At 41.3% G+C, this 14,825-nt stretch overlaps 1 protein-coding gene across 1 annotated transcript in view; it reads left to right on the forward strand.

Moving 5' to 3' along the window:
- The window catches only part of LOC135944277 (MAM domain-containing glycosylphosphatidylinositol anchor protein 1-like), a 68,724-nt gene that overhangs the window by 48,605 nt on the left and 5,294 nt on the right, over positions 1 to 14,825 (forward strand). Inside the window, exons 5-6 of the mRNA XM_065491113.1 lie at positions 9,145 to 9,291; positions 12,696 to 12,989. Coding sequence (XP_065347185.1) covers positions 9,145 to 9,291; positions 12,696 to 12,989 — 441 coding nt within the window. The remainder of the gene's footprint in view (positions 1 to 9,144; positions 9,292 to 12,695; positions 12,990 to 14,825) is intronic.

Here is a 14,825-nt window from a genome sequence, read left to right on the forward strand (position 1 = left end):
AAGCCGTCGGCGTAATTTATGCACGGTGCGTGCGCCACCGAGCCGACTTATCAGGCACACGCAATTAACATGAGCGCGCAGCCTCTCTTGTAATTTATGCCTGATCTTGAGTAAGCAAATGCGTGCGTGTGTGCTTTAATTGGCCGAATTCGACTCCGGCGGGCCGCTAATTAAGCATGCAGACCCTGCAACGTGCAGGGCATTAGTCGCACTTAGCCGCAAATTGTTCAACTTTCGCGCAAGAAAGCCGGCCGATCCTCCACTTCTGCCCGGCCAGAAGAATATTAGGTGGTTTAAAACTTTGTCGTGCTCGCAGATACCAATCTATCTTTATTAAAGCCGGGGCGCAATTGCAAGCCTGTAGCTTCTTTTGGGAGCAACGCCGAGACGCCGCTTGGCGAGACTAATAAAATCATTTCGTACGTCCGCCGGGAAAATTGCGTGCGGCGGCTATTTTTATTCTTTTTCCGGCGGGCGCATTTTGCTTTGATGTTCGCCGTTTCAGGCAAAGTTTTTGTCGTAAGACCGTCGTGGCCAAACATGCGAAAGGTCCACTCGGCCCTCTGTAAGATCAATAGTCGCTGGCAAAAGTGCGGTTTTAGCTGCGTGAGCGGCAAAGAAATTGCATCTCGAAAAGGTTCCGCTGCGGTTTATGTTGCTGAAAATAGCACACAGACTGCGCATCTTGATTCCGTAAAAGAACTAAATAAATTTTGCTATATACAGAAACGTTTTAGAACGACCTGATAAAATGGTGTTCCGTGAAAAATTTTTATGAAACAAATTGTATGCTATGTTTTTCATTAGGATTTCCGATCAATGGAATAATTTGCCCAAACCCCTTCAAAACCGTCCGTATCGATTTGTTCCGTCTGAACTAAAAAATAAACTGTGACAATATATTAGAGTGTTTTTTTTAGAATGTTTTACTAGTAGAGGTTGTGTACGAAACGACAATTTTTTATTTTACAATGCTTCAGCGACTTAATTGCTTTTACATTTGGCCTTTTTAAACTTTTTTCTTTCCATTAATGTATATGTATCAGTGAAAATAAATTAGTTTATTTGGTTTTAAAACTAATTTAACAAAACTTTTATCGGGTTTGCATAAAAATCGAATTTTTTAAATTAATTTAATATCCAATTTAACATTGAAAGCTGTATAATTTTATTTATTTAGAAACATGCTGCGTAATGCAGTTGAACTTAATATTTGAATTATTTCATCTTGGTATAGTGAGTTGTTTTTGATTCAGGTGAGAAATAAGGAGAAATTTATTATTTGTCACAAGATTTTCGTGCAAAAAATGTAGCTATTTAAAAAAATTAACTAATGAAAACTGACGACCGCGTTTCGTAGACAAGGCGGTCAATTAAAAAGCTCCTCTTCAGTTCCAATAGAGTTTGTATAAAATGTATTTGTGATTCCCTTTCCAAATTTGAAACACTGCTTCTGACGTGTGAGTAAAAGAGGATGAAAGTACTGATCCAAAGTTTGGCGCCAGAAACAAAGAAAAACTTTTTATTTCAGATTTTCGGTTGGTCCATAAAACCCGCTGCTCATAAATTCGCAATTCATTTCAGCCGACGTAACTCGTTCCCAAAAGGTGCACCAGCGCCGAGAAGGGAGAAAAGGAAAAGAAGGGTCACTCGGCAACAAGAATGGCTGCGTGGCAGTAAAAATTTAAATATATATATTCGATATTCTGCAGCAGTAAAATATCAAATTTCACGTCGTGCGAAGCAGGAAAAACTGACGTGGACGCTCAGCAAACTCGCCTGCTGTTTGTTGTTATTGGCTTCGCGTCCATAAACAATAAAGCCAGGCATTGGCGTAATAAAAGTGCGTCTTCCTTTTCGATTTTTCGCACACCAGCTAGCCAGCCAGCAACCTCAAGCCAGAGGAAGTAAAGTCGCGTGGAATCCGATAGAAATACTGTTCGAAAAGTGCACGACGATCGAGTGGCGAGCAATATTCGGTGAGGGCGACCGATCAAAGTTCTTTAATATCGAATCGCAAGGAGAAGCCTCAGGGCCAAATATTTGGCCTCGTATTAAAATTGCCTCCGACGGGAATTAAGCCGAGGCAAGGGAAAACTCTCACTGGCGAAAGAGCAGTCTGCTGGAGGTTGGAAGTTCGCCAACGGCGAGACAAAAATACACGCGCAATAAATTATGTGCTCTTTTCTAGGTGCGCACGACTTTCGCCTCGTTTTATTATTTGCCTCTGCAAAAGGCCAAAAAGGCTTTTATGGTGGGCGAAATAATAAATTTGCGCCAGTTGAATTATCAGTTTCGGTCGTAAATTGCAGTCTACTTTATTTTAATCGCCAGCAGAGGAAAGAGATCGGTCCCACTGCTTTTTCTGCCATATACTTAGCTTTATTAGCTGCTAATATTTCCATTCCCGATGGGGGCGAGTCGGACGCATCGTGGTAAACTTGGCTATTAAAACTTTGGCGTCGTGACCTCCTCAGGGTCCCTCGCCAAAATTTGCCGCCCAGCAGCTTATTAGTATAAGTGAGAGCGCATTAATGAAGCGCCCATGTGAAGATTTTAGCTAATAAGCATCGTGGGTACTGTGCCCGAAATTTATGCTCCTGCACCGACAAAACAAGCAACGCGCGGTGGAGAGAAACACCTCGAGGCCATGCAGACTTCCTTGCTCACGGATTATGCATCCTGTGGTGGTTGGAGGTTGTAGAGAATGCGACTGAAACGCGCCCCGCGGCCAGATTTACATTACGTACATCCAAAATCCAAAACTGAGCTTCACTAAGGAACGCTAATAGCTAACAGAGAGCAGCATCAATTAATGCTCAAGAATAAAGAAATTGAATGATATTGTTTTCAGTCCTCATATACATATGTATATTTCTTAATATAATAGATGTACGAAAATGCAGCATGGCTAACATGGTAAAAAAGCAATAAAAGCTGAGTGTTGTTTCAGTACAGTTTTGGATCAATTTTAATTTAACATGAAGCTATTTTCCCTTCTATATGTGACCCTGGTTAAATTCGTGAAAGGTAACAGGAAATAAATGAACATGCAAATTTAAGTAGTTTCCTGGTAGCTGCACAAGTGCACGCAAATTAATGGCTTACTCCGTGAGATATTCAGAGACGAAAATGTTTAATTTGATTGTGCCAACTTCAGCTAAAAACACTTGTTTCCTTTTTACAGAAAATTTACAATTATATTTTAAATTTTTATCCCTCCACGAACGAGTTTAGTAAATTGTTTTGGGATGGATTATTTCAAATGTATGACAAACAGGTGGTCTCACTAATCAATACCAAATGAAATTCCAAACTCAAATTAGTTTGGAAGCAACACATTCCACCTTGAGAAGACATTACGCTGTTGTGATTAATGTTAAGCAGAATGAACACTAATTAAATTATCTTTGAGCTGGCTACCTTGATGAATCTAGCCACAACAAACTAAACTTTAGATTAAGTGCATGCAGTTCGCCGAAAAGCGGGGGAAACACTCGCTTGCCTTAACCCGATTTTCCAGGCCACAAGAGAGTGAACTCTTGGCCTTTCAGCGAAACGCGAGCGCGCTCGGCGCCGAAATGCACAGCATTAGCATAATTCAGGAATTAGACGGCACTCAGCTTATTAAACATAAAGAAAGGCCAAAGCTGTAAAACTGGGTTTGCCCCATAGGGTTTAATGATTTCCAGCTGCCACGCCGCACACACCACCCGCGTATTTCACTTTCCAACGACGCAGAAATGACGTCGACGCCGTTATTGTGTGCGCTTGCAGTAAATCGCCTGCTCAACTTTTTACATTCCTCGCGCATGTTGTTTGCTGTTGCACTGTTTCACTTTATTTCCCTGCAAGAAGGGGCTTGGATACATACGTACTCAATTTTATCGCTGGCGCCTTTGTTTTTCCTTTCTCCTCTGCTACCACAGCAGAAAGAAGATGCTCGCTCGGCCGTTTCACTCTGGCAATAAAAACAGCAGCCATCACTCAAGACTATAATGAATGTTAAATAGATTTCACAGTCTGATGGCTTTTCCCCTGTTCACGTCAGGTTTAATGAAAGATGCAAATTTGAATCAGAAACTGTTGAACCTGCTGCTATCTCGTACTCAACTTCTGGATTGCTGCCAAGTGGAAACTCTAGATATTTCATTAGGTGAAATGCGCTGGGCAATTAACAGCTCGCACACAAAAAGGTTTGCAACACAAGAGATAAATCAAGAGAGAATAATGAAAGAGTATCTTTCTATAAAATCAGACAGAATCGAGCGTGTGTATCTCAACCATAATTAATATTATTATCTAAAAAATCAGCATTGTTTTAAAACAATATTCAATGCCCGATTACTCCGTTATTAAAACCGTTTATTGGGTTAGCGTGTCGTATAAACAAATCCGTTTAATTGCAAACGTGCTGTTATGGTTGTGATCGGTCTTTTATGTTCTAGCCCAGTTGCAATAACTTCTATTGTTATTTGCGCTTTGGGCTGTTAGTGTGCACTGTGACTCGACAAGCGGCTTCACTCCGATGCACTTTAGCCAACAGTGTCAGTTTAATCAATCACACATTGCGAATTGGGTCGGAAAATGGCTAGTGCTGCAGCTTTGCAGTGTTTGTTTTCGATGCAGGGCGAATCACAACATGACTTAAATGTGCAAAATAGAATTACCAAAATGGTTGATGCTGTGCATCTAATCACCAAACGAATTTCATAGCATGTGACAATTAGCCAAGAAAAAAATACACGAAATTTAATATTTTATGCTTCCATGGTGGCGTGGGAGCCAAAAACAACATCGGAGTCTGAAGCAAGTTTTGCTTTTCATCAAAGAAGAGCACTTTTGACGTGCTCCGCGTGAGCGCAAAAATTCCAAACTCATGACATGATGATGTATATCATCGCGAGCTGACAGGTGATTTCGCGACTGGATTTTGAGTAATGGCTTCAGCTTTCACAATGCAAATTGGCTTTCCCCGATAATGCTTGGCGGCTCACTGAGCTGATGTATGTTTTGTAACAATGAAGCGAAATGCAGGCCAATTATTTTAGCCTATCTTAAGCCTTACATCTGAGGGGAATGCTCCAAGTAAATCCCTCAAATTCTTTCGAATGCCTTTTATTAATGCCTCAAATTCGGACCCGTTAATCCGGGTCAGTCAATTACAATTGGGCTCACAGATTATATTCTCAATTACACAGACGAGCGAATTAAATATTATTGAGCGAAATTATTCACAACGTCTGTGGCGTGAGTATATATGACGTCTCACGCTAAAGGGAAGAATAGGAGTGTCACTAACACTAATGAAAGGTTCACAGCTCAGGGAAAAGGTGGATGAGAGAGCCACCTATTGGCAGGCACTACACCTCCAAAACTCAATTAACACTGCAGACGAAATTAAGAAATGTAGTAGGATACATTTATGTACCCATTAATTAAATATGTATACACAATCATGAATAAAATATTCTTATGATAAATTTTTGATAAAAATAAGTCGTGGTAAATTCTTGCGATAACCAGAAAGCGCATAAGAAAAATATCTTCCTGGCGTGTCTGGCTGGTATTTTCTCTTTTTTCAAGTTTCCATCCAATCAAGCTGTAGAGCTCTTGTCTGCTGATTTTTATCATACTCAACGAGTTTGAGCACAAGACGCGCACTCGGAGCTTTTGGGTGCCTCCCGGCCCTCATCAATCAATACACGTGAGAGGTAGTCGTCCCATTGACGATAGATAACAAGCGGTTCGCCGTTTTCTGCGATAAATCCGCGGCATTGTCCGTCCAAGGCGCACATCAAAACGATCCCCTGATTCCCTTTCATGACTGAGCAGTTCTGACCGGCGGCTACACACATCTTTTTCCCGCAGTAAATCCCCTTCCCTGCTTGCTGTTTCACTCGCTATAAGGGTGATTTTTATCAAGAAATGTGCTTGCTGCTTGTTAAAAATAAAATTAAAGCAGATAAGTATTGTTCAAAGTAAAAATCATTATTTTGTAAAATTGCTAGTTTATAGTTATAAACGCATAATCAATGTTTATTTAAAAATATATATTTGTAGTGGTTGCGGAGGTTTAATTTCCACCTCCTACCCCCCAAATATTAAATAATTATAATATATCAACAAACTCCAACGGTGTACAATTTACATTTTCATTGGGAATCATCACTGGTTTCCATGGTCGGTTCTGGAATTCGTCACTGCCACGGAAAAATAGTCAATCTCTCAAACACGAGGGTTATTATTTATTTTTAAAGAGCAAATTATGCTTGAACACAAGTTTTCCGCCAAACTGAACAAACTAGCCGGTTTTGGCAGATTTAGGATATTTCGAAAGTTCCATTTCCATCTACGCTTCACAAAAGACCTCAGTGACAAAAAAATGACGTTTCTAGCAAAATTGAAATTCACACCCAGAGCATAAATCGGCGAGCACTCATGGAAATGCGACAAGAACGACGGTTCACTCTGCTGGCGTTATAATCACAAAATTCCTCCTGCCGCAAATTCCAGTCATTTCCATTCATCTTTCTCCTCGCCCGGCGTAATTCCTTGCTGGCATTGTTCTTTTCGCAAATCCCGCGCAATAAAAGTTCTCTTTCTCACTGAGGGTGCTCAGTCAGATGAACAAATACAAAGTTTGCCTCTCTAAGGCGAAGTGGCAGAAAATATTAAGTAGCTCGGTGGCTGGCATGCAAAACCGCGAGCAGAACAGTCCCGTGCTCATTAATTGCCACCGAGCAGAGCGGGTCTTTGTGTTTCGCAAAGCGCTGTCAACAGGTGAGGCCAAGTCGCCTTAAATTAGTGCCAACTCGGCAGAAAACAATTTTGGCTGCGGAAAAGAACACTCGCGACGAACAATAGAGAAAGACAGAGGGCTGCAGTTATATATATTAAGGAAGAATGACGACGACTCGCTCAGAAGGCTGGATTTAAGAAAAGGCTCGCGAGGCAGGAAGCCGCCTCCGCCTTTTCATATTACGTTTGCAGAGTATCGATTAAGGATTTGAGAGAAATCTGTCGAGTTCAATTTATATGCAAATTTTTGTGCAGCAATATCATATTATTGTCAAATGAATAAGTTTTCCACGAAAAGAATTTCTCTTCTTCTGAAAATTGTGGCAAAGGGGTTTGTATGGAAGTGGTATAGGGCTGAAATAAGAACAACCCCCACTGGAACTTGAACTTACAGTTAATTTCGACTCTAATGAAATACTTTTATGTTTCCAAAGTAGGAAAAACAATGAAAATTCACATTTTATTGGGTGAAAATATTGAAGGGGTTGAAATATAGTTTTTGCAATTTGATTAACAAACCCTCATACATATTCACTAAAAAAGTTAATTTAAACACTTTAAAAATGCCTGTCTGGTGTAATTAAATTTAAATGGATGTTAATCTAGGGCATTTTTTGGGGCAAGAACAGCATGTTTCTCTTGCTCTAAAAATATGCATGACCGTTGTTAGTCGCAGTGGGAAAAGAGTCGGCACCATTTTTCGCCGTGAATTTATTCTCCACAGCCAATTTAATGCAGCAGCTTAAACACGCTTTTCAGCGGCGCCAACAATAATTTGTCACAGAGTAAATGGAAAACGTGGCTGTGCTGCTGCTTTTCCGCCCTCTCGTCAGTTGTGACACAAGCGCGTTACTTGGCTGTACACACGAGGGCAAAAAGTTGGCGCGCACAGGCAAGTTTGTACAACGCGTCCATTATTAATAGCAGAACATGGTGTTGAGGTGTGAAATTGGGCCTGCGAGTGCTCAACGCGCGCTTTTTGTGGTTTACAAGCCGCTCTCTTTTCCTGCACGGCTCGCCGAATAAAAACACCGGCGCGCACGCCGCTTATTTTATATATTTAAAACTCGCACCCGCTACTTGTTGATAAAGCGGCTCGCTCGTCCAACTGACGCTAGCAAGACGTGAAAAGGGATTACTTTAATCTCCCAGCGCACGGGGATTGTGAAAAATCGAGCTGGCGCACTCTAAAGTCCACCAACCAGATAATATCGGCTGCGCGCCTTCCACTCGCCCAGTGAACTAAAGGCATTTTCAATTCGGCTGTTGCGTTTTGAATCATTCATTGAATTCGCTGCGCTGAGCGTACTCCTGAGATTTGAAAACGCCACCGAGCACTAAAGCAGACTGATTATGGTTTCAAATGAATCCGTTGAATGGTTTACACATGCGGAATCCGTATAGTTCATTCAATCTGACTCTTTTGAAAGAGAAATAAATTACATTCCTCGCGTTTAGAACGGGAAGAGCATAAAGTTTTACCTTTCATCTTCCTCTTTGCGTTTATTCCTCTCTTGTTTGTGTACCTTTGCGGTCTAATTAATGATTGAAATTTGCAGGATTTAATAAAAATACCTCCGAATTTCGATATGAAAATTACGGTGTAGCAATTTACGGACGAATATAGTTACACTTGCCTCAAAATTAGTTGACAGCATCAGTTTGATCGTAAAGTAAACAAATTTAATCAGCTATTATTCCTCAGCATATCCATATTTTTTGCACTATATGATTCGAGGATTTTTTCTAAAAGGTAATTTAATTCTTTCTATGCTAAAAAGGTTTAACAACCAATATATTTTTCCTGGATTTGTTAATGATTTTCTCAAAAAAGATAAAAAGGGGTACACAATTTTTTTAATACATTAATTACCACGTGCACGGATTTTAAAAATGCTTTGTTCTAGGATAAACTAGAATTTTTGAAAAATTCGAATATATTTTTGTGACCTACGAAGTTAATATCCACGGACAAGTTGTTGGGCGTAAAACGAATAAAAGTTTTGATACAATTTTGTTGCTTTGCTCAATCAGAACTAAAATTCAAATTTCTTGGACAAATTGCCTTTGCAAAAATTGCAAACTTTGAACCCCTGTAAAGAAGGCGGCAATTTAAGGAATTTTGATTTAACATTAGCCTACTAGGGCAACACTTTCACTCAAAACTCATCAAGATCTGAATACGCCTGCCAAGCCACTTGCGTGTTTATTTATTTTATGCCTCTGAGAGAAATCAGAAGACGGCTTTAGCTGTCGTGTTGTACCGCAGAATTAATAATTATAACTGACGAGAGTAGGCACTCAATATACTGAATTGTAATTACTTGATTGTGAATGTTTCAGACGACGGAGACCCTCCCGTGGAGCAAAGCCCAGACGGATACCTAAACTTTTCCTCGATCAGCAGGGAGCACATCGGCTGGTACAAATGTTCTGCTGAATACGATTCGAGCACTTACGCCTCAAGTGGCTTGTTCATCAACGTGAGATGTGAGTATTCCTCTTGCACGTGTCCAACTCATGGCCAAACCAGCCGAGCGAACCAATTAGAGAGCGGCAATTGCGTGCTAGGGGTTTGTCGGGTGATTTTCCGGCTCGTTTGGCGCACGATCCGCAACGAGGGTCGCACAAAGAATTTAGTTCAGGCGAATCGGAATAAAAATATCACGTGAGCCGTTTATTCCGCAAAATTCTATTTCATCCTCTTGTTGCCAGACTCATAATTCGATCAGGCGGCGCCTAATTTGGTTGAATGGCGCGAAATTGGATCTGCCTTTCAAATAAGCATAACGCAAGTTGTCAATATCGTTCAGCGTCGGCTTCGATTTCAATTAAGCGCGTGGCGCCCAAAGATGCGTGAATTGTGCTTGTTGCCGCGCATGGCGTGTGTGCGTTGCTCGTAAATTTCAAACGGCGGAGCAGTTAATTAATCCTGGTGTGCTCTGCTCCGAGTGACGCTCCGTTCCACATGCATAAAACGCGGTTGCTTGTACACTTTTGCCGCAGCGCCCGGCGTAGGCGGCACGTGGATTCACTCAATTTGGAATCGCAAGCAAATTGGCACCATTAGTCGGGCGTGTTCTACCTGTTAGCTCTTGAGCGACACTAATTGACACTGATCAGACCAGGGTGCTGGGCGCTGACATTGATTGCTATATCTTCATTACACCTACCACCCACTATACTGCTCGCCGTGTAGTACTATCATGACGCAAATTACACGCCGTCTGCTCGACAGGGAGCCGTTGCGTGTTCGTGTCTATGCCACTAAACTGGTTATTATTATTTGAGCCGGTTCCGCGCATTTCGCCACTTGTGCCTTGGCTCCTTCCCTCGAGGCTCGGCATCAATACTCGCCCCCTGCCCCGCCCGCTCTTGACAATTTGACATGCAGCCGGGCAGATTATTTGCGCTTCACATTTACATACTTCTGCCCTCCGAACGTGTAGTTAGTTACAAGGGAGGATGAGTGTGGCTTTGAATTCTAATTTTGTGTGAATGTATAGTAATGAACAATTTGAAAATTAGAATTCATCTTGCTTTTGACCGTCGTTTGGATTCTGCTTTGTAAGTAACGTTAGCTAGCACAAAAAAAGCAGAATGAGAGAGATTTACTAAACACGTGCACACAGTTTGTGCAACTCTAGACAAATTTAAATAAAATGTAAGGTTCTTATAGACGTGGCACTCGCAGTTTGAGATTAAGAAACTAAAAATTGCTGTTCTTTGTTTCAGTTTTTACAAAAGTCCTCACTTACGCTCCTAGCGATGTGTCACTTTTTTTTTACAAATTTTCAAAAGTAAAACTTTGCCAGTTTTTAAAGCCTTAGCAAATGAGATTCCATTTCAATTCTTCATGACCTTTTGAAGGGGGTGTTACTGAACTAATGGTTATTAGTTTAAGAGATTTAAAGCTTAGAATTTATAAAAATACAATATCGGTTCGCCTCTTTCGAGTTGGACGAACCCCTGAAAACAACTAACGAAAGCTTCTTGTCCCAATCCAATAATATCCAATGGGTTTATGAGCCTCATTGGAGGGTGAACATTCCAGAAAAGGAACTTCTAGTGTTATTGCCCCCGTACCGGGGTATCTAATTAAAACGCTAGACATTTCTCCCTTGAAATTCATTTATACGCATGCCAAAAGGTGCAAACCAGCAAGAAGCGAGTCAGAAAGCCTTCGCAACCCTCGCTAATCGGATTGGAATCGTCATTGCAATGCAAAATTATTGATTGTAGGCGCAAATTAGCCCGCATTCAACCCCCAAATATCGCTTGGATTTTCAAATCGCAATTATACGGAAAGCAATGCTATTCAGAAATACAAAAACAGAAAGCAGTCTATTAGCCAGCAGAAATAAATCACTGTGTGCCAATTCATGCATATCAGAATACACCCTATTCTTTATTTTTAAGAAAAAACGCTATTTTTAAAAATATGTAAAACTGAATTCAATTTTTAGTCGTAAATTTGTTCAGATCATTTTAATTTACAATTTTATAAAAATGAGTAAATTCGAAACTTACAGTAAAATTTGTGTTGAATTTAATTCTGAGTAAATTAATTCAACATAAAAAACGATTACTCAACTTGCAGTCGAGAGTTTCTCATCATTGATTATTTATGAAACCGCATTCAAGCGCACATTTCACACTCTTTGCACTTTAAATAAAAGAAAAAGCGGCAGTCTACTGTATTCGCATTCAAGTCCTGTCTGCAAGGATCAATAGCTGCGAGTGCAAGAATGTATGCAAAACCCTCGAGCAGACGTACTTGCATGCGCGCAACCAGAATCGCCGGCGTTTCGTAATTTACGGCGCAACGTAATACCCATCGTGCCCGTGCGCTCTCAGCCGAATAAGAGCAGCCGAGGCAAAGCGCGTTTTCTTTGCATGTGCATGATTTCACTTCATATATCATTTGTAGCACAACTCTCTGCTGCTTCGGGGGGCAATAATAATAATTATTATTACACCGCCGTACGTGCACACGTACGCGACTTTGCCGGCGGCCCGGCTAATTTACGGCCTGTTTTGCATGTGTTTCTCTGCATGTAATTAAAATGCCGGGTAATTTTGCTCGTCGACTTTACGAGAAAATAACTCATACCTGCCAGTGTACAGCACTGTGTTTGCCTTGGGAATTTTCACCCGAGCTTCCCCGCCGGTATTTGATCTCTTTGCGAAATTACGCTCCTCGGTATTCTTACTCGTTTGCTTTTGCAGTTTCCATGTTTGTTTGGCGTTGTGTAGGCGGGTGGGTGGGCGGATCAGACGGTAGGAGGGAAAATTACAGGGATTGCAATCAGGGCTTGTGCAATCCGCGTTGCGCCGACTAAACTAAATAACAACAACAACAATAGCGCGATATTGCACCGTGCAAACAGCAACAATCGAGTTATGCAACCGGCTTGTGGCCGCTGCTGCGCGGGTTGCATCGCAATCACCGGGTTTTGTGAAAATTGCAGGCACAGAGAAAGAGGAAAATCGCATTTGCAGTTTTTCCAGCTCTTTTACCGGCGTGTTTATTTTCCATCTCGCCACTAAGCCGGCGGCTGCATTTCTCGAAAATCCTCGTGTTTGTTGCTGGCTCAGTCTCTTTGGCGTGGTAATAAAAGACGCGGCTCCATGAATAATAATTACATCGCATTTTTACCCTGAGCTGTCGGGCGTACAAACACACACAGAGAGGAAATGCTAAGCATTCCTCGAGGAAAGTTGAGCGTGGCGCAAACTTTTCCATCACCACCGTCGCTGCTCGCTCGCTATTCACACAAATTCGCAATTCCAATTCCATTTTATTTTCGATTAAAACTTTTCGCCATAATTCAAGCCCAATTACAGGGCGCAGCAGAAATGTGAATTGCTAATTTTCGCTCTTTCTGCCGCAGACGAGGAGGTTTTCACCAAACAACCCCCGCGCCAGGTGGAGGTGGCCCTCGGCGGCGGCGTGACCCTGGACTGCGGGGACAGTGGGGTCAGCACCACGGGGCCTAACTGCTGGGGCCGACTCAGCGGCAACCGGCTGGAGGCTGTGGGGGCAGGGCCTCAGCTGCGTCTGGACAGCGTCCTCTACCAGGAGGCCGGTGCCTACAGATGCGTCGCCCCTGAAAAGCCAGATCCGCTCGTGGCCGAACGCAAAGCCATGCTCACCCCGCCGCAGGACATCGAACTGGTCGTCACAGGTAAGAGTTTAATAGATCGAATGTTCGCTGTGAATATTCAGTCCAAATAACATTTAACAGAACATGTAAATGGCATTTGAATCTTAAATAAATTTATACTTTAGAAAATTCAAATCATATTAAATTTAAAGAGGAATGATACTGGAAAAGCCTGTAAAATGCTTGTTGCGAATGCATAAACTCATCCGTTAGGATTCAGTTAAAGCCTAAATTGACCTAAGGAGCGCTGTAATTTTTTGAGAAAATTGGTTGGAAAGTTACCGTGCTTTTCAAATGGTAATGGCTGTCTCCTTACTTGAAATCCGATTTAATTTCAAAACCAAGAGATTCCCCAATAAGTGGCATACACAATTGGACAGATCTCGACGAGAGGAATCGGAATATGCTAAGAAAATATATTCAAGCACTGTAAATTTTGGAGAAAATTGGCAAAATTCGAATTTTTATTGTAGAAAGGTCATTTTTTATTATTGCAAATTGTTGAACAAATTGTTTATTGGTCAATTGTTTGAGGCATCCAACAATTTAAATAATTTTCAATTGTTGCCCAGTATCATTCCACTTTAAACGTTAGTTGCAAATGTTAAAAATTTTAAGGACAACAGATTAAAACCTAGAGTGTTGCTTAATTGTTGGATGATTTCTATTCATCATCACTCATCACGTGTATCAAAGCAAGCTTCAATTAACAAAAAAGCTAGTTTTATTTCTGTCATATTACCGGTTAGCTCGATTTACCAATCATACCTTGATGATCTTCATTTTACAAATTTTGAAGTCAAATTTATTTAAAAATAAATAAATAATAATAAGTAGATAATTCAAGCTGCTAAACATGTTTGTAAACCTATTGCTTTTAAAAAATGTTTGTTTAATAGTTTTCTTTTGTTAATATTTTTTATTCAATAGTTTCCATTGTTGTTTTTTAATAATCGATGTCAATATTCCAATTTAACCCGTTCACGTGGGAGGTTATGGAATTTTGCCTGGACCAATTAAGAATGATAAATACTAAAAAAATGGATAAATTCCCGTGATGAAAGTGAAAATTTCGTATTTGCTTGTACCGTAAGGCCGAGAAATTTAAGAATTTCGCAAGGAGAAAAATCACAGAATCAATTCAACATCCTAAATTCACCATAACTTGGATGAGAAGACAAAGCAAGCACATCCTATGTGAAGAAGGTTGTGTTTGCTGTTTAAGGTTCAAACTGACATAGAAATCCGCAGCCGACCAGGACCGGAAATCCGCACACCTTTGTGATAGAGGGGTGGTAAAAAAAAAGACAAAGACAATTGAGACCGTAATTATTTTTGTTCTGCTTTGAATCAAATCCAACAAAATGTTTTTCCGCTCGATATTCAGTGCCGTCCTCAAGGTTGGAGCGCAATAAAAATTCCAATAATACTGGCAATGAGCAAAAAATATGTCTAATGCGATCAGCGAAACTGACAACAAACTCACACACGGCACAAAAAATTCCCGTGTCTGCGGACCCCTCGTGCCGCATTCCATCTCTCCTGTGCAGGGAGAGAGGTTTGCAGCGTCGAGTACACGTAATCCGAAAAACCAATGGAAATACCGGTCGGGAGCAAGGGGCCGGTGCGGGCAGGATTGATCATTTCGGGCGATATTCGGCCGCTATGAGGGGCAATCAATCACCTGGGCTGACGTTCAGTCTGACTGCTGGGGGCCGATGGCGCGATACGAGCCGCGCGAGACAAGAAGCTGGAGCAGAGGAAAATGCAATTACATGATTTAGGGTTAATCGCGATAGGCAATAAAGCGGCCGGGCCAATTGATGCGTGGAAAAAGCGCGAGCGACACGAGCGGCT

The sequence above is a fragment of the Cloeon dipterum genome, chromosome 4, assembly GCF_949628265.1.
Source record: "Cloeon dipterum chromosome 4, ieCloDipt1.1, whole genome shotgun sequence".
In the NCBI taxonomy this organism is placed as follows: Eukaryota; Metazoa; Arthropoda; class Insecta; order Ephemeroptera; family Baetidae; genus Cloeon; species Cloeon dipterum.